The sequence below is a fragment of the Gossypium hirsutum genome, chromosome D07 (assembly GCF_007990345.1).
Source record: "Gossypium hirsutum isolate 1008001.06 chromosome D07, Gossypium_hirsutum_v2.1, whole genome shotgun sequence".
NCBI lineage: Eukaryota > Viridiplantae > Streptophyta > Magnoliopsida > Malvales > Malvaceae > Gossypium > Gossypium hirsutum.
The window spans coordinates 35,997,063-36,022,376 of record NC_053443.1 but is presented as its reverse complement, the minus strand read 5'-3'; the positions used below and the strand labels follow the sequence as shown (position 1 = coordinate 36,022,376).

The following is a 25,314-nucleotide window of genomic DNA, read 5'->3' as shown; positions in this document are numbered from 1 at the left end:
ATAATTTGCAACCTTTTATGGATTCCACAAAGTACAACCTTCTTAATAATTAAAAATATTAAATCCAACCAAAAAGAAGCTTGAAACGATATTTGCTTGAACGTTTTGAATTTCTTTCACTGCTGCGCAAACTATTTTTTTTCCATTTTATAAAAATTTAAGTGTTTTTATCAAGATGTGAAATGTGGCAACCTTTGTGATTGTTTCCTTTAACATAGTTAATGCTTTGGATTAACAAATAACAGAAACAAACTTTAAATCCTGAGTCGTATTGCAAAAACTTTTAATTAGCTATCAGAGAAAACCAAGTATGTTAGAGGCAATTCGTGCATTAAGCATAATTTTTTAATTACCTAACATTACATCCACAATTATGTCAGTTCGCAATTAATTAACTTTTTTTTTAATTTAAAAACATTTTTATATTTTTATATTTGAAAAAATTAATTAATTGTTGACGCTTCGACGTATGCCATCACGTCAGCACAGTTAATAGGCATTAATTGTTTTATTCATTTTAAAATGGTTTAACAAACATCACAAATTGAAGGGTTAAAAACGACAAAAAATTAAATGAAGGGTTAAAATACTTTTTTTTGTAAAGTTGGAAGCCCAAATAAATTTGTCTTTTTATTATTAATGAATATTTAATAATAATATTTTTCAATGATGTTTATTATTAACAAATATTCGAATTAATCCATAATGTATAATTTTCTCTCATTTTAATCAAATCCATTACACGAATACATTTGAAAAAACAACTTGTATATGAACTCAAAATTATGAAGATGTATAATTTGCAATTTTTTCTCATTATATATATTTATATTCTATTAAGGACCGATCAATGACGTTTCATTGTTTGAGAGGGAATAACTCAGCAATACAAAATGCTAAAATAATTAGATAAAATTATATATTATGTCTATTTTTTTTATTAATTCTATTAATTATTGCATTCTCAAATAATGATATAATTTTGGGATATTTTTATGAAGAATATTTTGTCGGAGATAATTTTTATAAAAAATAAATATATTCTACGAATTAAAGTATTAATTATATTTTTATTCAATTAGAAAGTAAATCTCCTACTATAAAAATCCAAAAGTAAATGTTAAGAGGAAAATAAATTAAAATTCTTACATTTAAATGAGAATGTTTATATTTCCTAAAAAGGAGAAGTCGGCAAAATAGAAATGACATGAATTGGTTTGCCTCTGAATCAGGGAATAAACTCGTATTTGCAAGAATTATAACCTGCAACCAAATACAACAATAAATAAGTTGAGTAATTTTGTTGTAGAACCAATTTTTTTATGTTTACTTCTCTATAATATTTTCAATTTTAATCATTTCTAAGTAAAATAAATTCTATTTCAATAAATGAAATTACATTCTAAATATTAGAGATTAATATATTAAATATCTGATTTGTTTCCTTTTTCTTGCTTTAGTATATCTAAGATGCAAGTTGCTTCTTACGCATTACATTAAAAGGAAGCAGCACATGATGACCAAAGACCAACCACATGAATTTCCCACTTTCTACTTTCTAAGTGTTAACATTAATGGGAGACAACATTAATGGCAAACAATACAAAGTGGTGCAAGTTTAGCACCCTAAAGTTGACTTTGAAAAAGTGGCATGGGATAATTTTTTTTGGTCCTTGAGATAATGGGCTATTTATTGTTTGGTCCTTAAACCTCAACTATAAATAGGCCTTCTCATTTCTCATTTCAATTCATCCCAACCAATCTTTCTCTCTTAGTTTTCTCTCTTCTCCCATTTGAGAATTCTTAAGGAATTCTATTTGTTTGTAATACTTTGGAGATAGTAAAGTTATCATCTGGTGTTAGTGCCCGAGGACGTAGGTATAATTTACCGAACCTCGTTAAATCTCTTGTGTTCTTTCTTGTCCTATTTTTCTTTCAATATTTGAGGGTATAATAGTAGTATTTAATTGTGCTATTAAATTACTATAGAAGGGATATTCTGTCTAAGGAAAGACTTGGTATTTAAGAGATCCATGTGATCCACCTCTCTTCCCTGGGAATTGAACTTTGTGTGATTTTTTAGTACAATAATTTACACGCTTCCGACCCTTTTGGAACAACAAGTGGTATCAGAGCCGAAGGTTAATCGTAGTATGCTCTGTGGTTGCAGTTTAAACTGATCTTCCACATCAGAAAAGATTTCCTTAGGTATATTGAAAGATTATGGAGAAAACGGTCGGTGTAGGAGCTTCAACATCGTCCATGTGGACAAGACCGACAATTGCAAATGCAAGATTGGTCGTGGAGATCTTTGATGGCACGAGCTATTTTGGTATGTGGCAAAGTGAGGTTCTAGATGCCCTTTTTCAGCAGGGTCTAGACATTGCCATTGATGAAGAGAAACCAGATGATGTACAGGAGAAAGATTGGAAGGCGATCAATTGGTTGGCATGTGGCACAATTCGATCATGCCTTTCTCGAGAGCAGAGGTATGCTTTTTCAAAGGAGACTTCTGCAAATAAGTTGTGGGTGGCACTTGAAGAAAAATTTTTGAAGAAAAACAGTCAAAATAAGCTCCACTTGAAGAAAAGACTGTTTCGCTTCACATACGTCCCAAGTACCACAATGAATGATCACATCACCAAATTTAATCAGTTAGTCACTGATTTGCTGAATATGGATGAGACATTCAAAGATGAAGATTTGGCTTTGATGCTGTTGGGGTCACTTCCTGAGGAGTTTGAGTTCCTAGAAAATACTCTACTTCATGGCAGGAGTGATATATCTCTGAGCGAAGTCTGTGCGGCCTTATACAGTTATGAACAGAGAAAGAAGGACAAACAGAAAAACTCAATCAGAGATACAGAAGCTTTAGTAGTCCGAGGTCGTTCATACACTCAGAAGAAAACTCAAAAGGGGAGATCAAAGTCAAAGTCCAGACTCGGGAAAGATGAATGTGCTTTTTGTCATGAGAAAGGCCACTGGAAGAAAAATTGTCCAAAGCTGAAGAATAAGGGAAAAGCTGCTGTAGATGCTTGTGTTGCTAAGCATGATACTAGTGACTCTGAACTATCACTGGTTGCATCATCATCGTCGTTCTATTCAGATGAGTGGATATTGGATTCGGGTTGTACCTATCATATGTCCCCTAACCGGGAGTGGTTCTCTGATTTAGTAGAACTAAATGGAGGAGTTGTTTATATGGGCAATAACAATGCCTGTAAAACTGTTGGGATAGGTTCAATCCAATTAAAGAATAAAGATGGATCAACCAGAGTTCTGACTGATGTTCGGTACGTGCCCAGTTTGAAGAAAAATCTCATCTCATTGGGAGCCTTGGAATCCAATGGTTCAGTTGTTACTATGAGAGATGGGGTTTTGAAAGTGACATCTGGCGCACTTGTGATATTGAAGGGCATCAGGAAAAATAACTTGTATTACTACCAAGGTAGTACAGTTATTGGAGCAGTCGCTGCAGCTTCCGGTAACAAAGACTTGGACTCAATGCAGTTGTGGCATATGAAGTTGGGACATGCCAGCGAAAAATCCTTGCAAATTCTGGCAAAGCAAGGATTGTTGAAAGGTGCAAAGGCTTGCAAATTTAAATTTTGTGAGCACTGTGTTCTGGGAAAGCAAAAGAGAGTGAAATTCGGCACTGCTATCCATAATACAAAAGGTATTTTGGAATATATTCACTCAGATGTGTGGGGGCCTTCCAAAACACCTTCGTTGGGAGGAAAACACTACTTTGTTACTTTTGTTGATGACTTTTCCAAAAGAGTTTGGGTGTATACCATGAAAACTAAAGATGAAGTGCTTGGAGTTTTTCTTAAATGGAAAACTATGATCGAAAACCAGACTGGCAAGAAAATCAAGCGGCTTAGGACGGACAATAGAGGGGAATATAAAAGTGATCCGTTCTTCGATGTGTGCCAAGAGTATGGTATTGTTCGACACTTCACAGTTAGGGATACACCACAACAGAATGGAGTGGCAGAGCGTATGAATCGAACATTGCTGGAGAAAGTTCGATGTATGTTGTCCAATGCTGGGTTGGGCAAGCAATTTTGGGCTGAGGCTGTGACATACGCTGGCCATCTTGTTAATCGTTTGCCATCATCTGCATTAGAAAGAAAAACTCCTATAGAGGTATGGTCTGGAAAACCGGCTACAGATTATGATTCCTTACATGTGTTTGGAACCACTGCATATTACCATGTGAAGGAGTCAAAGTTAGATCCGAGGGCAAAGAAAGCTCTCTTTATGGGAATCACTTCTGGAGTGAAGGGATTTCGTCTTTGGTGCTTAAGCACAAAGAAAATGATCTGTAGCAGAGATGTTACCTTTGATGAATCTGCCACATTGAAAAATGTAGCAGATAAAGATATTCAGACGAGCAATACTCCACAGCAGGTGGAGTGTACTCCAAAACAGGTGGAGTTTGAGCAGATGGGGATTTGCCCAGTTAATAAGTCTAATTCTCCAGCCACAATGGAGGAATTAGAGGTTGAAGAGGTTCTGACCCAAGAACCACTAAGTACACCAGAACCAGTTGCAGTTGCAAGGCCACGGAGAGAAATTCGTAAACCTGCTCGATTTACTGATATGGTGGCCTACGCCCTTTCCGTTGTTGATGATATTCCTATCACTTATCAAGAAGCAATGCAAAGCTTAGAAAGTGATAAATGGAAAAGCGCCATGGATGAAGAAATGCAGTCTCTCCGGAAGAACAATACTTGGGAGTTGGCGCAATTACCAAAAGGTAAAAGGGCAATCAGATGCAAGTGGGTATTCGCAAAGAAAGATGGATCTCCTAGCAAGAAGGATATTCGCTACAAGGCAAGATTGGTAGCTAAAGGCTACGCTCAGAAGGAGGGAATTGACTACAATGATGTATTTTACCCTGTTGTGAAGCATTCCTCCATTAGAATTTTGTTGGCCTTGGTAGCACAGTTGAATTTGGAGCTAGCTCAACTTGATGTTAAGACGGCTTTCTTGCATGGTGAGTTAGAAGAGGAGATCTATATGACTCAGCCAGAAGGATACACAGATGCTGGTGGTAGAAATTGGGTTTGTAAGCTTAACAAATCGCTATATGGATTGAAGCAATCCCCGAGGCAGTGGTACAAGTGATTTGATAGCTTTATGAGAAGGCAGAAGTACACAAGAAGCAAATATGACAATTGTGTATATTTGCAGAAGCTGCATGACGGATCTTTCATTTATCTACTCTTGTATGTTGATGATATGTTAATCGCTTCGAAGAGCCAAAATGAGATAGATAAGCTGAAGGCTCAGTTGAATCAAGAGTTCGAGATGAAAGATCTAGGTGAGGCCAAGAAGATTCTCGGCATGGAGATAAGTAGAGATAGACCGAGAGGCAAGCTCTGTTTAAATCAGAAGCAATATCTGAAAAAGGAATTACAATGTTTTGGTGTAAATGAAAACACAAAACATGTAAGTACCCCACTTGCTTCTCATTTGAAACTTAGTGCTCAATTATCTCCGAAGACTGAAGATGAAAGAGAATATATGGCGAAAGTCTCATATGCTAATGCAGTTGGGAGTTTGATGTATGCGATGGTGTGTACGAGGCCTGACATTTCACAAGCTGTTGGAGTTGTGAGCAGGTATATGCATGATCCTAGAAAAGGACATTGGCAAGCTGTGAAATGGATTCTACGGTATCTTCGAAAAACCGTAGATGTTGGTTTAATTTTTGAACAGGATGAAGCACTTGGTCAGTTTGTAGTTGGATATGTTGATTCCGACTTTGCTGGTGATTTAGATAAACGTCGTTCAACTACGGGGTATCTGTTTACTCTTGCGAAAGCCCCAGTAAGTTGGAAGTCTACCTTACAGTCTACAGTAGCTGTGTCTACTACAGAGGCAGAATATATGGCAGTTACAGAAGCTGTTAAGGAGGCTATTTGGCTTAATGGATTGTTGAAAGACTTAGGAGTTGTTCAAAGTCACATAAGTTTATATTGTGACAGTCAGAGCGTTATTCATTTAGCGAAAAATCAAGTCTATCATTCAAGAACCAAGCATATCGACGTAAGATATCACTTTATGCGGGAAGTCTTTGAAAAAGGAAAAATTCTACTTCAGAAGATTCCGACAGCAGATAATCCCGCAGATATGATGACCAAGGTGGTAACAACAATCAAGTTTAATCATTGTTTGAACTTGATTAACATCCTGAGAATTTGAGCACCTTCAGGTGTATGGCGCTCGAGAGTGCATTTGTAGGCACTACAAAAGATAACTTTATCGAATTTGGGGAGTTGAAGGAAGTGTGTGAAGATGTGATTATCCTAATCAAATCTTCAAGGTGGAGATTGTTAACATTAATGGGAGACAACATTAATGGCAAACAATACAAAGTGGTGCAAGTTTAGCACCCTAAAGTTGACTTTGAAAAAGTGGCATGGGATAATTTTTTTTTGGTCCTTGAGATAATGGGCTATTTATTGTTTGGTCTTTAAACCTCAACTATAAATAGGTCTTCTCGTTTCTCATTTCAATTCATCCCAACCAATCTTTCTCTCTTAGTTTTCTCTCTTCTCCCATTTGAGAATTCTTAAGGAATTCTATTTGTTTGTAATATTTTGGAGATAGTAAAGTTATCATCTGGTGTTAGTGCCCGAGGACGTAGGTATAATTTACCGAACCTCGTTAAATCTCTTGTGTTCTTTCTTGTCCTATTTTTCTTTCAATATTTGAGGGTATAATAGTAGTATTTAATTGTGCTATTAAATTACTATAGAAGGGATATTCTGTCTAAGGAAAGACTTGGTATTTAAGAGATCCATGTGATCCACCTCTCTTACCTGGGAATTGAACTTTGTGTGATTTTTTAGTACAATAATTTACACGCTTCCAACCCTATTGGAACAACACTAAGCACATGGGATTCGCTCATTTTTTTAAAAAACTGTGAATGGATAACGCTTACTTGGATCTAGTTCTGTAATCATGGCAGCTCCTTTGAAGCTGCAAGATCCTCCTTTGTGCTTGAACCTTTGGAAGTAATCATTGAAGGCATAGGAAGCATGGTTTGTCATAGTGTTTGGAAAATAACAAGCCTGGTTTACCTGAATCTTACTGCAATCTGCACCACCTTCCCCACATGCCCAATCCAGGGCTACCTTCAACTCTTCATCTGGGGTTTGTTCATCTGCTATGCACCATTGCTCGTATTCCGCAACTGATATTAACATTTATATGAGAACACCATTTTACAACATACATAAGAAATCATGGCCAGGAGGTTTTTAAGAATGTACCTGATTTTTGAGGAATAATAATTGACATAAACAGCAGCACAAGCGTTATCTTTACCAACAAGGGTGACATTGAGGAGGGAGAGAGAGTGGAAGTGGGGAAATGATCTTATAGTATCTATCCACTGATAAAACTCATAAATCAATATCCCTTTTATAGTGTGGAAAGCATTACATACGCTAGGTGCCATGTGAATGGGTATGTGTACTGTTGGTTATCCTTTTAGGTTTTTAGTTTTTTCTGCCATTAGTTCTTATACTTTGCGAAAGTTGTAAATTTAATCCCTATATTTCTATTTATCAAAATTTAATCCCTCTATTTTCCAAATTTTAAAATTTTAATCCTCACCAAACAAAAACAAAACATATTATATGTATAGTATTATGTTAGCTCATTATTTTCACATATTACTCGCTTCCAGTTAATGGAATATTGATTATCATGAGTTAAAAAAATTAAAAATTCAAAATTCAAAAGAATATAAAAACTTAGAATCATTAAACAGGAAAAAATAGACTAAACCTATAATTGTACACATAACATTGAATTTAACTGTTACTATTTGAATATCAATTAAAATAAGAGTACATGAACTACTAACAATTTTTTTATTTCAAAATCCAGTCACCCCTGCCATGTGCCTTAGAAGAATATATTCCCTGTATGTGTATCAGACTAAAAATAAGCAAATCTATGATCCATTTAAAGGAACTTGGAGCAACAAGACTACCCACAGGTGCTTGGCAATCCTAAGAAACCACAAATCGAATTAAAAGCAAGCAATTTATTACTTACAAGCACATGTCAAAAATAATTTACACTGGTTGTGTACTAATAAAATAAAGGAATAATATACAACGAAAACTCATGGTTACAGGAAGCACTGACTAAGAACCCAATCTTTCAGCAGAGATGACAGTAATGCATTCCCAACTTCCAACCATCAATTGGATCACCCTTTCAAGCCAATTTGAAAAACTAAAAATAAAAATAGTAAGATTTCAAAATGCCTACATTCAACTCGAATAAATGAATAGTTCTAACCTCGAACCATGTACTTTTAGTGAAGATTTTCCAACACAAAGAGCTTGAAACATGGAAAATCTACATAAAATGATAAAAAAAATTATTTTATTTTTTGGCTGAGACCATATAACGAGGGGAAAAAGAATGGATGTCACTTAATTACAGTTAAATATAAATTGGATACTACAGGAAAAGGACCACTCTCCCTCGTACTTGGCAAGAAAATGGATGACAAACAACAGGTCCGAAGGATTCGAATTCTTCCATGGTTTTTCATTCAACACAGTCAAAAGCAAAATCATGGATGCAACCTCAGCATACCTGAAGACAAAGAACACACCATAAACATCCGAAACCAGTTTTGGGTGATATCAAATGGTTTGGCTGCATGATACCATTTTTTGGCTGAAAAAAGAATTCATGATATCTTCTTTGGTCATGGAGGAAGAATATATGAAGCAGACATGAAATATTTAATAACTACACATTCAATTTAAAGGAGAAAGGATGGCCAAGTTACCATAATTCGGATGTCCACCAGTATGAGGCAAGGACTAGTCACTTGTCAGACAACCGAGAGTCACAAGGGGTCAACCTGAAGAAAGTTAGTTCAACCAACACCCACTATATCAACCAGACTCGAAAAAACTTGCAACAGCTGAATAAAGTTGCTCTTCCTCAAAAGGCTTCGACACATAGCCATCCATCCCACATTTCATGCACTCTTCGTTTGTAGCCTGGATGACATCAGCTGTCATTGCCAATATTGGAATGTGCCAGTAAGACACATTTCCATACATATCAATTGATGCTTCTCCAGAAGCAATATTTTCATTGACCTGAGTCTCCACACTGCGGATTTGCCTAGTTGCTTCAAACCTGCATAAATATTTGGAGCATCAGGATGGTGATGTACTCTTAAGAGTAGGATCTTGAAGATGTTTTGATCCATAGGTAAAAAGTAACAAATAAATATAATAATAACGTTCAGTTTACCCATTTACTTCAATTGACCAAGAATCTATCAAACACATCAGCATTCTTTTTACTCCATATCTAAACCCAAATAACTGGTTCTTGATAAACTTATACCTAATATTGCCTCATCAGTCATTTAGGTTATAACATTTTGATTAGCAATGTATTAATTACATCCCTAACTAGACAATCATTACACAATAGGCACCGTTGCTTGCCATAGAGGCCTCTTTCATATTTTCAGGTTTTTGCTGAAATGAAGCACACACAAACTTGGAAGAACAAATAAAGGCCAGTTAGATTGATTACCCGTCCATTTCCGGCATCTGAAGATCCATGAAGCAGGCATCAAAATTATGGGGTGGTCTAAGCTTGTCCAGCGCATCCTGGCCTTTTTCCACACAGGAAACAATTGCTCCATATTTCTTTAAAGCACCTTCTGCCACTCTTCTGTTAACCTTGTTATCATCAACCACTAAAATTCGTTTTTCTCTAAGTAGGGTCCCGAGTGTACTTTTCTTTCTATGTACCTGGTCCTTTCTACCATTTCCTAGGAGTTCCTGGAAACAGGCAATGATGACGCTCAACCGAAGAGGCTTCATCAGTACATTATCTACAAAACCAGCAGTCTTAAGCTTGGATCGTTCAAGAGGAGTCATGGCGGTAGCCAAGAGAAAAATCTTAGGGAAGTTCGTTGAAACATTTAGCCTGCCATTCTGCCTATATTCTTTGAGCAAGGAACGGAACTGAAGAACTCTTTCCTGGTTCCAAGCATCTTTGTCTATAAGAATCATGGCCAAATGAGCAAAGTCACTGCAGAAGATACAAATAAAAAAAGGATCAGCTAAACCAAGGTAAGTTAAGTGTTTGATAGTAAGCTTTCTAGTAATCAAAAACTAATTGTCTAACTATTTCTTGCTTTTTGTAAGGCAGCATGCTCATTATTATTAGTATCTTTACAAATATTGACACAGGTTTGAAAAAGATATATCATTACTAATATGTATAGTATCTTGATGGCAACAGGTGACCCTCATAAACTTCAGCTTAAAAAGACTTCCAAAACTGCAAAGAATAACCCTGATTAATGTGCACATCTTGGCTCTCTAGATCCGTATCAAGCTAGCAGCTGTTTAAGTTGGGTACAATACCTAGAGTAATCACGGTGATGCATGTTACACAAAGTATAGTAGAGAAATATATTGTAATACTGATGTATCTTTCCCTAGGTTCCATTGTGTGAGAATTAATATTGAAATCTATTTAAATAAAAGTTCTCTAGTTCATAAAGATGGTTCTTTGTGTATAATATTAAGAGCCTTCAATCTTCTGCCTATAAGCAACACCAAAACTATTCTAGCTACCTTGTGCCACAAGCGTTTGACAGATAGGTGCATGTTGACTCCATACTCAATGTTATATCCACAGATATTCCCAATCTCCGTAGATGGTATCTAGTGACCTCAGCTCGTATGCTTCTATTATCAACAACCAGTGCTCTCAAACCTTGAAACTCTGAAACCACTGGATCATATTGCTTCCACCTTGAATCCAAAGAACTCACTTCACCTTTTGCAAAAGATCCAGTAAATGAGAAAGTACTGCCAATGCCAGGTTCACTGACAAACCCTATCTCCCCATGCATGAGTTCCACCAGATGTTTGCTGATGCTCAATCCTATTCCAGTCCCACCATAATGACGTGAAGTTGAACTGTCAGCTTGCACAAAAGGAGTGAAAATCCGATCTTGAGCACCCAAATGAATTCCCACACCTGTATCCTCAACTGTCACCAGTAATTTAATCTTTTCAGGGTCCTCCACTGCATCTTTGCTATTTAATGTTTTAAAATTCTCCCAGCTCCTCCATCTGTCTACCACCGGAAAGCCACTTAACGTGTTGTATGTCTTGCTTGACATATCTTGAACCAAGTTCAAGCCTTGTTGTAACACTTTGTCTCCCACATCACATGCACCTTTCACTTCATCTACCAGATGCACTGAGACAAAAATATGTCCCTTATCCTGCGTGAACTGCAATTTCAAGAAGAGATAAGGGAATAAATTCAAACTTAAATGATCTGAAACTGTAACAGTCGTACATATTCATCTGGTTATTTCTAGTGCAGTTAAACACGAGACAATCATAGAATTGTGCATACCATCCCGGGCATTTATGAGTTCAAAACACTTGGATACATTTACTGTAAGGCTGCATGCATGGTTTAAAAATTTTCAAATTTTAAATTTTTATGAACAGAGAGTTTGTTCTTCTCTCGTCCACAGAATATTCAACTTTAGGGCATGCGTTGTCCCTGAAAGTATTCACCCTACAACTATCAACTAATCAAGTAAGCGAAGCAAGGTCAAAGCTGGAGTGAACTTAAGAGGACTGACAATGTGAATAGAAAGATGAGATGATAGCCACTCAAATCTCCCCAAGAAAAATGCATCCAGTTCAGAAGTAATATATTGTTTTCCGAGTCTTTTGGCAATTTAAGTTTAGATTATATGATGCTATAGAAAGTGAAGAAACATGGAAATTCAACCATAACAAACCTTAATTGAATTTCCAACAAGATTGATAATTATTTGCCGAAACCGCCCAGGATCACCAACAACAACTTTGGGAACCCGATCAGAAACATAAACCGCCAACTTCTCATGTCCAAAGACAAACAAATAAGATTATGTAAGGACTAAATTTGTTTTCAATAATAACAATAATAGAAAAGGAATTACTTTCTTTTTACCTCAATCCCTTTATCATTAGATTTGTCCGAGGAGAGTGAGAGAACATTATCAAGAAGAGAACGTAGATCGAAGGGCACATCCTCAAGTTCAAGCCTGCCTGATTCTATCTTAGCCTGATCAAGGACCTCATTTATCAGCGAGATAAGATCTTTCCCACTAGCATGAGCAGTCTCAGCATAGTCCCTTTGGACCACATCAAGATCCGTGTCCATCAGCATCTTCAGCATACCTGTTAATACAAGTACATTCTGTTAACTAATTGTGACAAAATAGAGAAATGATATTTATACAAATGAAAGCTTTCTAATCACCTAGAACACCATTCATTGGAGTCCGGATCTCATGGGAAACAGTAGCTAGAAACTACAATAAAAAAAACCATTACGTTAGTAACCACTGGAATTAATCGATTATAGCCATTCTTCTAAGGGAAACTTTTCCATAGAACTTGTTTGCTAATGGTAGCAAATGTACCTGAGATTTTGCTATATCTGCAGCTTCAGCACGAGCCTTGAGCTCCATCATCTCACGGTAGTCATTCTCAACTTTTGCAATTCGACTTATAGCTGCATGGAAGATATGACCAACAAGTAAAGTGATAACTAGGACTCCTAGTGATGCATTGATTGCCGTCCAAGGTAATGGAGGTTTTTGCTTGAACCTATACGAGAGAAACATCGTGGTTTTAAGGAAATCTACCATCCCACATCTTTTTGCCATTATTATCATTTTAATTTTTGAGAAAACTAACCTGCAGTGCATCTCATGCTTCCTTAATGGATCCCCAAAATCGAGGCTGCTTACATGCAGTAGGCCAGTATCAGTTACATCAGTACCATACATGCTTATGGAAGCAGACGAATTGGTTGTATCGTAAACATTGACAACAATTGTTTGATTGCTAGCAAGTTGGTGCAGAAGCTTCTCCACCAGGGAGGGGACATCATATGATGCACCTAGGTACCTGTAATTGGTATTAACTACTGGGAATATTTTCTTACAAATGTAAAAAAATGCTCATTGACAACAACAATAACACTTGTCCAAACTAATGGTACAAAAAATCAAGAACAATTTAAGAATGATTACCCCATTGTTGCTTCAATACGTAACTCTGGAGTAGCATCTGGAGGCAAATCCTTGTTATAAACAGCAAATGTGAGCACAACACCAACGTGATTGGATTTTAACAGCTTAAAAGGTGATGTCAATACTCCCTTTCCAGTTGCCCTTGCCCGCAAAATGTTCTCACGGTCTTCCTGTTAACAATGGAAAGAGCAAATTACCATAACATTGTTGGCTAAGTGAAGGCTAGACAGGATGTTTTAAGTAGACATGCTTTTGAGGTGTAATCTTTTTATGTAAAAGTCATCACAGAATTTGTATTCAACATCATAAACATCATACCCCTATCAATTTCCTCCTTTCAGTTATTCATCAAAGGGTAATATATATATATAGCACACCTAAGCTAAAACGAAACATACCTTTCCAGACATCATGTCAATAGAGACAATATGAGAAACGGTTTCTTGTGAAAATATCACTGGTGCATATTCATCTTTAACGGGTGCAGGATCCAAATTTTCAGTTAGGCAATCTTGGACTAAAGTCTGGTCCTCAGTTTCCATTTTCTTTATTGTCCATCCATGCTGTTTCTCAAATTGCTCCCTCTCTGAGTGAAGAACTTTCAATGCATAAGCAACCCCACTGGTAAGTGGCCTCTCAAAAGCTGTTCTCTCGGTATATTCACCAAATGTTTTCTGCAAAATATGAATCAGTAGTTCAGGTTGACATATTAGCTGAACTAGCAAATAATTACGGTTTCCACAGTGATTAACCATGTCAATCAGTTAAATAAAGTGATGTGAGCAATACAGCATAAAAGAAACTTGCTATCATTATTCATTAGCATAATTGTAACTGCACGAGTAATTGTTTTAAAAAGGTGGGGAAAAAGGCATTTGATACTCAGATACAAAAACATTGAATATGACCTGATCAATAGCAGATGGATGCTTCCCGTGGTGAAAAGTTGATACAAGAAGAGCCAGAGCATGAACATGATTCATGCTAACATTAAATTGATCTTGCAACATCCGTGCTCTTTCATCGCACATGTTGGTAAGAGTCTCTTCCCTCCTCAAATTGATCTTCTGGTTTAAATGCCAAAATAACCAGATGGATGTAAGGATCCCCATTAGTACAAATATTATTAGGAGTTTCTTTCTCCACTTCCCTGCACCCTTGGGAGGGCCCTGAGCTTGCTGCTGATGCTTCTGTTGCAGTAGCAGCTGTAGTTTCTGAGGTACAGGCTGCAACGGAGCTGGCTCACTCTCTCTGCTCCTCCACAGCTTCAAACGGACTCCTGGAATCTGGCAGCTCAGCACCAGTCCAACAAGAAGCAACCAACATCCTTTCACCATACAAAAAGACAAGTTCTCACAATGGTCTTTTGACTGGACTCCTGGTGCAGTTCTTCGCGAGATGTTCTGCTTATGCCAAGGCCAAAGCCAATAGGAAAAGACAATTCTTTTAATAGAATTACTTATAGATGTTTGAAAATTGCTATAATTCTAGCACTTTCATGCAAGCAATATCAGTTAGACTATGTATACTCATAGTAGTGGCATAAAATGCTAAACTTTAATTTTCTTTTGGATGAATATCTTTTAACTTCATGGTCACATGCACAAGCTGAACTTATGATGTATGGTATAATCCTAACATTTCAGTTCAAAACTGAGACCATAAATTTAATTATATCACTAGTAAAGAATACCAGGATTTATTAACCAAAAACTATCAAAATTCATTAGATTCTCTTACTAACAGAATTGTCTTTAACATTTTATGTTAACGACATACATAACATAACCAGAATAACCTCATTAGCTTCATTTAGAAATCTTTGGCAGCCAAAATCATTATGGGCTGATCCATGCTCCACAGGCGTAGAAAAACAACTTTTTTCATGTGCAAATACTTAGCAAGCATGGAGAGTCAGTCTGTTTCCATTTTTTTTCCTAGGAATGGAGAGGAAAACAATAATTTTGCAAAAAGTTTTACTCATCAATTGGAAGTATTCATTGTACAGCATTTACTACTTAGCACAAGAAAGTTAAAAAATTAAATATTCACTACAAAGTTTTCCTAGCAAATGGTTGTTACCTTTCTGCTGGTGTGATGCTCCCATGGTAATGATGAAACAGCATTCAGTACAACATAAGAATCGTGCTCTGGAAACGACAAGTCATGTGCACTGGGAGTATTCTCAACCCGAACTGGGCATTGATCCTTAAGTTCTGAACTTTTTGCAACCCACATCTGCTTTTCAAAGTCTGGCTTCTTTGAACACAGAACATTAAGAGCACAGGTAATATCATCACTTGATGGCTTTTCAGGACCTGAATGTCTGGAACATTCAAGGAATGCTACCTGTAATACACAAAGTGATAAGAAAATGATAGAACTTTCATGTAAAAATTCTAAAACATATGTATCTTCACAACCATGCTTTTAGTGAGAAAGACTGTTCATGCAGAACAAACAACTCTTCTAATGGGCATCCCATCATTCGAGAAAATATGATACTGAAAGCTCAATCCATGCAGGAACAAAAGCATCATAAGTTCATAACCCTCTATTAGATTTGATATCCGCAACGAAATAAGCTTCATTTGGCTGTCAATGGCAGGACAAATCTTCATGCAGACTCAATTATAAGCATTGCCTATGGAGAAAAGATAAAACGCATGTTTTCTCCAATGCTTGCAGCCACTATTACATAAAAGGACAGGTTTCAAAATTCAGATTAATGTAATTGCAAATGAAATGGAAAAAAAGTGAACAATGCAAAGCTTACTCCATTCAATATGTTCCAGGTTGAGGATGACTGCACTCGTTTTCAGAACCATTAATGCAATTAGACATGGAACCAAAGGAAAGGATAACAAGACAAGAAAATAGGTTATCATATCATATATCATAATACCATAATCAGATTCATGTTTGCAATTATTTCTAGTGCAACTACAATTGAAATTGGGAAAAACCAATCAACAATATTTTGAATCTGCATCATCTTCTGCAAACGGAAATTCCAATAGAACAAGACCAAATTTGACTGTATCTTGTTTATGTTGGCCAAATCAGCCTTAATGGTTCATAAACCAAAACAAGAGTCTTGTAAAAGAAACAGTTTTGTCAATATATACCAATTCCAGCTACAAACCAAACAACTTAAGCCAAAAAAAGGTGCAAATTTACCTGATCTGATTCGTAGAAGAAAGAAGCTAAAGCATGAAGCTGGTTCTTGCTAACATTGAAATGTTGGAGCAAGATTCTTGCGTTGTCTTCACAAGAAGGGGGAATTTTCTCAGTCCCCTCCGAGGGTACGCCATTGAAACTTGTCAAGAACCAAATAAACCCAACAGAAAAGAAGCCTAAAAGCCAGAGGAAGATAAGGTATCTGTTCCATTTCTTGAAAGAATTGGATCGATGCATAATCTCCTTAGCCTTTTTTAGCCTGGAATTTGCTGGCAATCTACAAGTAGAAGCGGGAAATTTGCCGTTCATAGACATCTTGACTAAAGCACATCTATGTATTTCCCCGAGGAGCCCTGAGAGCTTCACAAAATTCCCAGTTCCAGAAGAACAACTCATGAAAGTAAAACCTCCAAGGTGACCCCCAAAGATCACAAATTCCACTGCAGATTTAAACTTTCCCAAAACGAAACCCTGAATAATTCTTCACCTAACCAAGTACCATAGCTCACCACCTCACTTCTTGACAAAAAAAAAGCTCCATCTATCTACCATACCAAGAAAGCAAAGTGGTCCAAACTCCAAACTCTTTGCTTTCTCTCTTTACCATCCACTTTATAGTTCAAACACTTAAAATATTTTCCTTTTCTTTTCATTCTCCCATCAAAAACCTTACCTTGTTTTCGAAACAACACCCAAGACAGGATCAGCAACCATGCCAAAACAAAACAACCAGAACCCAACCCAGCGCTTGTTTTGGGCAACCAGTGAGGGAATCATTTAATGAAGTAAAAAATAGCCTCTCTCTTTTTTTTTCTTTCTATACCAAGCTTACTCAACCTACTCTCAAAGGCTTTAGATCAAAAGGAATCAAGACTGCAACTTTTTTATTTATTTTAAAAAAATCTAATCTTGAAACCAAAATTTTGGACTTTAACCCAGTTGGTTTGTGCGGTAACCCAACTGGAATCAATCATCAGACTTTGGATAAAGAGAGAGAGAAGATATTAACTTGTTTCTTTTTTTTTTTTTTCCTTTTTTAACACTCACTGGCCGCCCTTTCTCCCTATACTCAGTTTGGAGTCCAGCATTTGAAACTTTTTTTTTCCCTTTTTTTAACACTCACTGGCCCCCCTTTCTCCCTATACTCAGTTTGGAGTCCAGCATTTGAAACTGAGGTTTTGCGGTACATGATTATCTCATCATCTAGTGGGGAAGGTTTTCAGGCTCAAAAGCAAACAAACTCCTACATCAGAAAGCCACCCTTCCAACAACATAATTAATTAATTAAAAAAGTATTCTTCTTCCCACCCCATATTTATTACCCATTTCTTTATTACTTAATATCACATCAAGGTTTTCAACTTTTTTCACCATTTTTATATTCACTTTTCTGTACTATTTATTATTTTTTGTGTGCTTATTAGAGTCTCTCTTTTGCTTTTTGGTGAGTTGAAAGAGACCGCACCATTTCAGCGTTTAAAGATGATAGGGGTATTTTGTTTGCTTTGCTGTTGTTGTGCAGCTCGGCTCAGCTCAGATGTACGGATTCAGATACAGTATCAAAGGGAGTCAGAAAGTCAGACACTTGAAGGCTAAATATGGCTTTTCCCATTTCCCCATAGAAGCCACGCCACATAGCTTATATAGCTCAGACTTCAGTGTTTCAGACTCCACTCCTGTTTTCAATTTACATCTACTTTCTTCTTTTCTTTATAAATCTTTTTTTATTCATTGCAATTATTAAAAAATTAATCTTATACTTCAACCAAATTAAAAAAATATTTTTTAAAATTTAACCATTATCTCTATTACAATAAATTCAAACTAATTCAATCAAAAAAAAAACTAAATTAAAACTATTTGTAAACTAATGTTAAATTTATATTCTTTTAATATTATTTTTATATAAAATTTTATTTTTTATTTTGTTGCATTTCACATGGTGTCAAGTTTTCAGTTTATCTGTACTATACCATACCAATTTAATAAGTGAAATTATTTAAAAATCAATTTTAATAATTTTTTATTATTTTTATATGAAATATTCAAATAAAACAAATAAAAATTAAATATCTAAGAATTAAACTTGATACTAACAAAGGTTTATTTATAACTACTTTACCACTTAATCTATAATTTAATTATTGAATACAAAATCTAATATATATTGATTTTTTTATTGGGTTTTTGCTTTAATATGTGTTGTATTTCCTTTTATTAGAAAAATAAATGGGGCATTGCAATGGAGTCTAAATCGTTACTCACATGTCAACTTGAAATCATTTAATATTTTCTTACCAATAATTTTATTCACAAAGTAACTCCCAAAGTCAATTACTATTCTATTTCCAATATTATTATTGAATTTTTTCACTAATATTTTAATCATAGTCAATAGTTATAGTTTTTTATTATATCTTGCTATTTTTGACACAATACCTGACCCCTTCTTAATCCATAAATAGGAGGATAATGCGCTTCAACACACTCAAACTCACGTGCTCCTATATTGACAACAATACTTATGTCAATCAAATTAAGACTCAATTAACTTATTTATGATTTATTTATTAAATAATCTATCTAATTTAAAAAAATTATCGAAAATTGTTGAGCTTAAAATATATAGTTGACTCACTAATTAATGTGTAATTTATACCATGCAAATTATAAAATATTTAAAAAAATTGATACAATTTCTAAATTATCCATATCCTTTAAAACTCTTAAATTGAAAGGTATTATATGCTAAAGCATGCTTGAATTTATGAAATTTAAATTGTTGCAATATAATTATATTAATTAAGCTAATACCAATTGACAATATTAAAAAAAGTTAGAATATGCCGTATGTTAAGTACTATTCGTAAATTTATAATTTAATTATTGTACTTTTATTTCGAGAAATTTTATCTCTCCACTTTTTAAATTTAAAAATTCAAGTCCAATTGTTAAAATTTTTAACTTTCTTTTTATTAATTGGTTGATGTGATATTTTGAAATAATAATAATAACAAATTCGCTTGGTAACTAAAAATAATGGAATTGTAACGAACTTGATTTAATAAAATAATTTTAATTATGTTAATAGTTGAATCGAAATTTTAAAATCTGAAAAGTAAATAGACTAAATTCTTAAAAATAAGAGTATAATAACTAAATTTTAAATTTATGAAAAATACCATACACATTTTAACTTATTAAAAAGTTGTTAGAACTTAATATATTATTAATGGAATATTTTAGTTCTACAAATAATGTTCAAATATTGTTATGTCTTAAATTAGAACATTTATCACTTTTAAAATTTTATAAAATCTAAAAATTTTGCAACGTATCAAATATTTTTTTCCAAAAAAACCCCTAAATTTTACTACTTTATTTAAATAATTTTTGGGGTTAAGTAACCCCTTGTGTTTTTTGTTTATATCCAAATAAATCTTTATTTCAAGTGAAAAAATTTAAAGTCTATGCAAGTATAAGTTAAAAAGTAGGGGTTATTTGATGTAAATGAAAAGTGTAGATTTACCATTTTAACCTTATAGAAAAGCATAGATTTATTTTTATTATGTGGAGAGAGAAAAACTGGGATAATGGGAGAGGAATAAAACTGGAAAAAGATGGGCAATTACAACGGCTGGGTTGGGGCTAACATGCGCATTAAGCGAAGGGGATTAAGATTCTTGATGACGTGGCCATCAACCAAATGGTTTGTCGGCTATATACCTTACCCACCAGCATTAAACAATTTGAAGGAAATTAAATTAAAAAACGTGAAGGCTACCATTAAAAGCAAGGATTAAAATAATTATCTTTTTATCATTACAAATTTGTTCTATCATTTGTTTCATCACTTGATTCATTTATGACTTCTCTTTTCTGTCTAAATTTTGCTTTCAATCCTTATATATATACTTTAATTTCTAAAAATTTAGTCCTTTTATTTTTTTAATTTTAGATTATGTTGTATTTTTAAAATAAAAAATTATTAATGTAATTTTTTATATTTATTTTATAATTTATGTTCGAGATTCGTGATTCTTTATCCTAACAATATCTTCTTTAAAATTTGAATATGTATCTTCCTTTAAAAATATAATGTAAGAGGCATAAGTCAATCTTTTAATCCGTTTATAAAATTTTAAAACTTTATTAATAACAATTTAGATAATTAATATAAATAACAAATGGGACATTAGTTAAAGGGTAAAGTACAACGATTAAAAATCATAAAGGTTTGGATTCAAATTCTATTATGTTTATTTATATTTTTATAAAAAAACACCACCCATGTAATATAATTTACTTGTAAAGTAATGAAATTTTCATTATTATCTAATTGAACTAGTACTCGATTAACTCGTGATACTAAATTCAATATTTAACTTTAATAGACAACTAGAGATGTATGATTTTTTTTAAAATTAATCTTATTTACGTCTCATTTTCTCTCTCTTCTTTTAGTTTTTTCTCTCCACCATTGTTTTTTATTGCATTTGTAATTGTTTTCATGGCAACTTAGTTTCGTCAAGCGGGCAAATGACCAAAAAAAGCCATTTTTTTAAAAATTACTGAAATTGGCCAATTATTTAATTATTTACCGGAATGATCCATTTTTCGCGAAATCGCGTCCACGTAGCGCGATGTCAGGGTACGCGCCAGGAAATCGCGTCCACGTCAGCGCGATTTGCTTACGTGGACACAAATCGCGCCCTCTAGGACGCGATTTGCTGACGTGGATGAACAGTTTCTCATTTTTAGCTTGAAAAACTTTGAAAGGCCATAACTTTTCGCTCGGTTGTCCGATTGAGACGATTTTTTTATTTCGAATAACTTTTCGAGATCTACGCGCTGACAAACGCCGAAGGCGGTTTGCCGCACTTTTCGTCGAAAAAGATTCCTTTTTGCCCCTAAATTTTGATTTTTTCGGTTTAAAATTAAATTTTGAAACATTCAAATCATTATTTGTAGTGTGTGTATATGTTAATAGTTACGTACAGAAAAGTCAACTGAATATAATTTTATATTAAATTCATTTAAGTTCTTCTCAAACGACCAATGATTCTAACTGTCTTAATTATATGAGTTACCGATGCCTTTGCCTAAGCATCGATGAGCTAACATTTTATATAAGTTATTTCTAATTGTAATTAGCATTTTCTATCATTATGCAGGTTGCTTTTCCTAACTTGGAGAAAATCACAATCTGCCATTTGAGGAACGCAAAGAGGATATGGCACAGCAAATTTCATCTGCCATTTGAGGAACGCAAAGAGGATATGGCACAGCAAATTTCATAAGAATTCATTTTCTATGCTAAAAGAGTTGACTGTTGAGGAATGTGATGTGCCATTTGAATCTTTTTTGTACTTGTTGCTATTGATTCAAAAAAGATTCAAATTTGTTACCAATAAGATTCGAACCAAGGTACTAAGGAAAAAGAGCAAGCATATTAACCAACTAAGCTAAACTAATTAATTGATATATTATAAAAATACTGTTATTATCTTAATTATATTACTTACGTTCTAACAATTTATCGGACCTATTCCATACACGTGTCAAATCAGAAGAAATAATACAACAATTTTGTAAAAAAATCCGGTGTTTACTTCAAATAAATAAGGAAAATAATGATTTGAATGTTTCAAATTTTAATTTTAAACCGAAAAAATCAAAATTTAGGGGCAAAAAGGGATCTTTTTCGATAAAAAGTGCGGCAAACCACCTTTGGCAGTTTGTCAGTGCGTAGATCTCGAAAAGTTATTCGAAATAAAAAAAACGTCTCAATCGGACAACCGAGCGAAAAGTTATGACCTTTCAAAGTTTTCCAAGCTAAAAATGAGAAACTGTTCATCCACGTCAGCAAATCGCGTCCTAGAGGGCGCGATTTGTGTCCACGTAAGCAATCGCGCTGATGTGGACGCGATTTTCTGGCGCGTACCCTGACATCGCGCTGACGTGGACGCGATTTCGCGGAAAATAGACCATTCCGGTAAATAATTAAATAATTGGCCCATTTCGGTAATTTTTGAAAAAAAAGGCTTTTTTTTAGTCATTTGCCCTCGTCAAGCACCATTTTATGAAAATTCGTATATAAATAATAGTTCAATTTGTGTTCTCTTAAACCAACGGTGATTTTAGTTTTAGTTTTAGTTTTTAGTTTTAATCCACTTAATTTTCTCTCAAAATTAACATGGTTATTATACACTATATATATTTTTATTTTATATTTATCGTTTGTTTTTTATTTTTTTCTAATCGTGTTCCATCTTATACATAGATTTGTCAAGACAATGTCGTTATTAGATCTATTGAGAATCGTTCTTGGAGAATCTTGTTGGCATAGAGCATTGTGATGATGTTAAAAAAATTGGACTCCAATATGCTAAGGAAGGGAAGTATAGGCCATTTAAGACTTAATTTTTTGTGCATTACTACTGCGCAAGGGCATAGCTAGGGGGTGAGAAGGGCCTCAGCTCTCCCTAAAATTGAATTTTTTTTTAAATTTTAAATTAGTAAAAAAAACACTTTGCCCCCTTAAAAATAATGAAAATTTGATTTAATTCTTTAAAAATTAAAAAGATATAAAAATTAAAATGGTAAAATTGCATTTTTACTATTGTAAAAGTTACAATTTAATTTTGCCTCCCTAAAAAAATTTTCTGACTTCTCCCTTATTAATGCGGCGAGTCTCTTAAAACTTTTGGCAATAATTTCTTGATTGACTTTTAAATAATTAATAAAGGTTTTTATTTAAAATATTATCATAGTTATTAGTCAAGTTTTATGTTGAATTAATTAATTATTTTTTATTAAATTATAAAGTAAAAAATTAAATGTTACAATAAGCTCGAAGTTTTTGTACTTTTCATATGTTTAGAATTTAATTTTCATATTTTTATTTTTAGGATTTTAGTCCCTATATTTTTCAAAATAAAAAATTTAGATTCATTTGTTAACAATGTTAAAATCTTTTTGTTAAATTTGATGGTGTGCCATTCTATAAAAAAAACACTTACTTGGTATCCATTTAATAAAAAATAATATTATAATAGATCTAAATTTAATAATAAAAAATTTAACTGTGTTAATAAATTTTAACAAATCACATCAATATTCTGATCAGAATAAAATATTTAAATAAACCAATGATAATATAAAATTTGATGTACCAAGTTATATTAAAATTAAGAAAAAAAATTGAGAAAATTTCATTTACGATTAATTTTGAATTTTCATGCACTTACCTTTTTAGAGCAAAATATTATATGTCTATGTTTAAAATAAAGGCGGGCTGAGGCGAAAGCAAAAGCTTAGTCGATTATTTAAAATGTTGATAAAAAAATTGAAAATATTTTGTATTGATATTTAAAGATAAAGTATTTTAAGGATGATGTTAAAAAAATAATAATAAAAAGTGATAAACAACTCATATCTACTTATTATTTTCCATATTTTTGAGTTAATTTAAAAAAAATTCAAATTTAAGAAATCCAAAATAAAACCCTTTGAGCAGGTATCATCAAAGTTTAGGAAATGTTAATACATTGTGCGAAAGACAAGATAAAAATGTGAGATGGAAAAGTACAAAACATTGTATGACAGCCAACAAAATGGATTCTAATTCTAACATTTCCCAAATATTTGGTAAAATGAAAACTCAAATAAGCAAAAATCCAATCAAATATGCCCAAACAAAGAAATTTGGGTCATATCAATGAATGCCAAAACTCCAAAATAATCTCTATATTTGAGATTGGAGATGCATTGCGTTTATCCCAACAACAAAATCTAGTTGTTGCCAGTTCTTGCCCAAAAATCATGGACTCAAATTTTCTTGACCACCAAACATAAATGACATCCCTCAACAATAAAGTAATGACATTCCTGTATGTTGCGAGCCACTTGTGTGGGATATAATTTAATTAATTTTAATTTAATAAATTTTAGAATATTCATTAGCATTTCTTTATGGAGTGATGGAACTCATAAAGTACAATGTAACAAGCGCCTCATTGTATGGGCCATCTCAAGCAACAACATTTAGGTTCAATTATTGCAAAATCCAGTTGGACATTGTCCCACCACTTTGTGTATTATTTCCCCAAGGAAGATTTTTTTATTTTATTTTAAATGAATGTTGAAGCTAATTATTTTAACCTACGTTTTTTTTATACTTTTCATAAACAAAATTATTAGGGATGTAGAAAAGCATTAATATTGATAAGCACATTGTTCGTAAAGTTTAATCAAATTTTGGAACAGAGAGAGTCATCTCTTAGTTGTCATGATTTCTTCAAGTTGTTAAGGCACTATTAAATGGTAGGAGCTTGATTAAGGAGCACTAAGCTAAGCATTGAGGCTTCAACATGGATATATATATTAATATGCTTAGCTATTATTCTTGCTTTTCTTTTGAGGTCATGTACTTTGTGAATCAATTGCGAGTTAGAAACAAATTTATTATTACAAAATTACTTTTTTTTTTTTGGAAAATAAAAAATGAATTTGGATCTTTAACTTTTTTACCAATTTTCATTTTAAATTCCATTTAGGTAAAATATTTTAATGCTTCATAGGATTATTCTTATTCTTATTATTATTATTATTATTATAAAGTCAATAGTAGTCTATTTATGATTGAGCTAAACTTATCCACTATTGATAATGCAATTTGGATAATGGGTTCAGGTTGTGGTGCAGGCCTATATAATGACATTAGAATGCTTAGCAAAAGTAGATTGTTGGGATTCGACCCGTATAAATAATGAGATAGTAAAAGTAGAGAAGAATTAATACAAATATTTAACGTAGAAAATTTCTTTGAAGAAGATAAAAACCATGGGTAAAAGAGGCTTCACTTAATGAGAAAATAAATGGAGAGTACAGGATGGAGAAAATAACCTAAATGAGCAAAACCTAAAAAAACCCGAATGCAAAACTCTCCCCAAAACTTTTCATCAAATCTTACATAAGACATATTTTGTCAACTCCCTAAA

General features: G+C 33.6%; 2 protein-coding genes across 8 annotated transcripts; both read right to left on the bottom strand.

Moving 5' to 3' along the window:
• Positions 1–1,052: 1,052 nt before the first annotated feature.
• On the bottom strand, positions 1,053–7,425 carry LOC107956752 (glucan endo-1,3-beta-glucosidase 4). The gene is made up of 3 exons (XM_016892290.2): positions 7,290–7,425; positions 6,959–7,210; positions 1,053–1,263 (listed from the first exon to the last, which is right to left on the bottom strand). The coding sequence occupies exons 1-3, from the start codon at positions 7,357–7,359 to the stop codon at positions 1,229–1,231; spliced, it is 357 nt and encodes a 118-aa protein (XP_016747779.1). The 5' UTR covers positions 7,360–7,425; the 3' UTR covers positions 1,053–1,228.
• Positions 7,426–8,056: 631 nt separating this feature from the next.
• LOC107954738 (histidine kinase 2) lies at positions 8,057–17,585 on the bottom strand. Of its 7 annotated transcripts, XM_016890394.2 has the most exons (17): positions 16,313–17,585; positions 15,909–15,938; positions 15,215–15,481; positions 14,041–14,535; positions 13,531–13,806; positions 13,133–13,302; positions 12,795–13,007; positions 12,518–12,704; positions 12,355–12,406; positions 12,043–12,272; positions 11,849–11,947; positions 10,656–11,323; positions 9,601–10,104; positions 8,834–9,192; positions 8,527–8,634; positions 8,332–8,391; positions 8,057–8,265 (listed from the first exon to the last, which is right to left on the bottom strand). In XM_016890394.2, the coding sequence occupies exons 1-14, from the start codon at positions 16,706–16,708 to the stop codon at positions 8,943–8,945; spliced, it is 3,837 nt and encodes a 1,278-aa protein (XP_016745883.2). In that variant the 5' UTR covers positions 16,709–17,585; the 3' UTR covers positions 8,057–8,265; positions 8,332–8,391; positions 8,527–8,634; positions 8,834–8,942. The 7 variants fall into 7 exon arrangements, with proteins under 7 accessions (XP_016745883.2, XP_016745879.2, XP_016745881.2 ...); XM_016890390.2 differs by having other exon boundaries at positions 8,332–8,634; XM_016890392.2 differs by having other exon boundaries at positions 8,057–8,391.
• Positions 17,586–25,314: the final 7,729 nt, after the last annotated feature.

Excerpts from the sequence above, each read along its gene's own strand:
- LOC107954738 (XM_016890389.2), bottom strand. The coding sequence starts at position 16,708 with ATGAGTTGTTCTTCTGGAACTGGGAATTTTGTGAAGCTCTCAGGGCTC. Across the intron at positions 14,536-15,214 it reads AGCATCACACCAGCAGAAAG|AACATCTCGCGAAGAACTGC; the intron begins GTAACAACCATT and ends TGGCATAAGCAG. Across the intron at positions 12,273-12,354 it reads TCCAATGAATGGTGTTCTAG|GTATGCTGAAGATGCTGATG; the intron begins GTGATTAGAAAG and ends TTGTATTAACAG.
- LOC107956752 (XM_016892290.2), bottom strand. The coding sequence starts at position 7,359 with ATGTCACCCTTGTTGGTAAAGATAACGCTTGTGCTGCTGTTTATGTCA. Across the intron at positions 7,211-7,289 it reads TATTATTCCTCAAAAATCAG|TTGCGGAATACGAGCAATGG; the intron begins GTACATTCTTAA and ends TGTTAATATCAG. Across the intron at positions 1,264-6,958 it reads GATTACAGAACTAGATCCAA|GTTATAATTCTTGCAAATAC; the intron begins GTAAGCGTTATC and ends ATTTGGTTGCAG.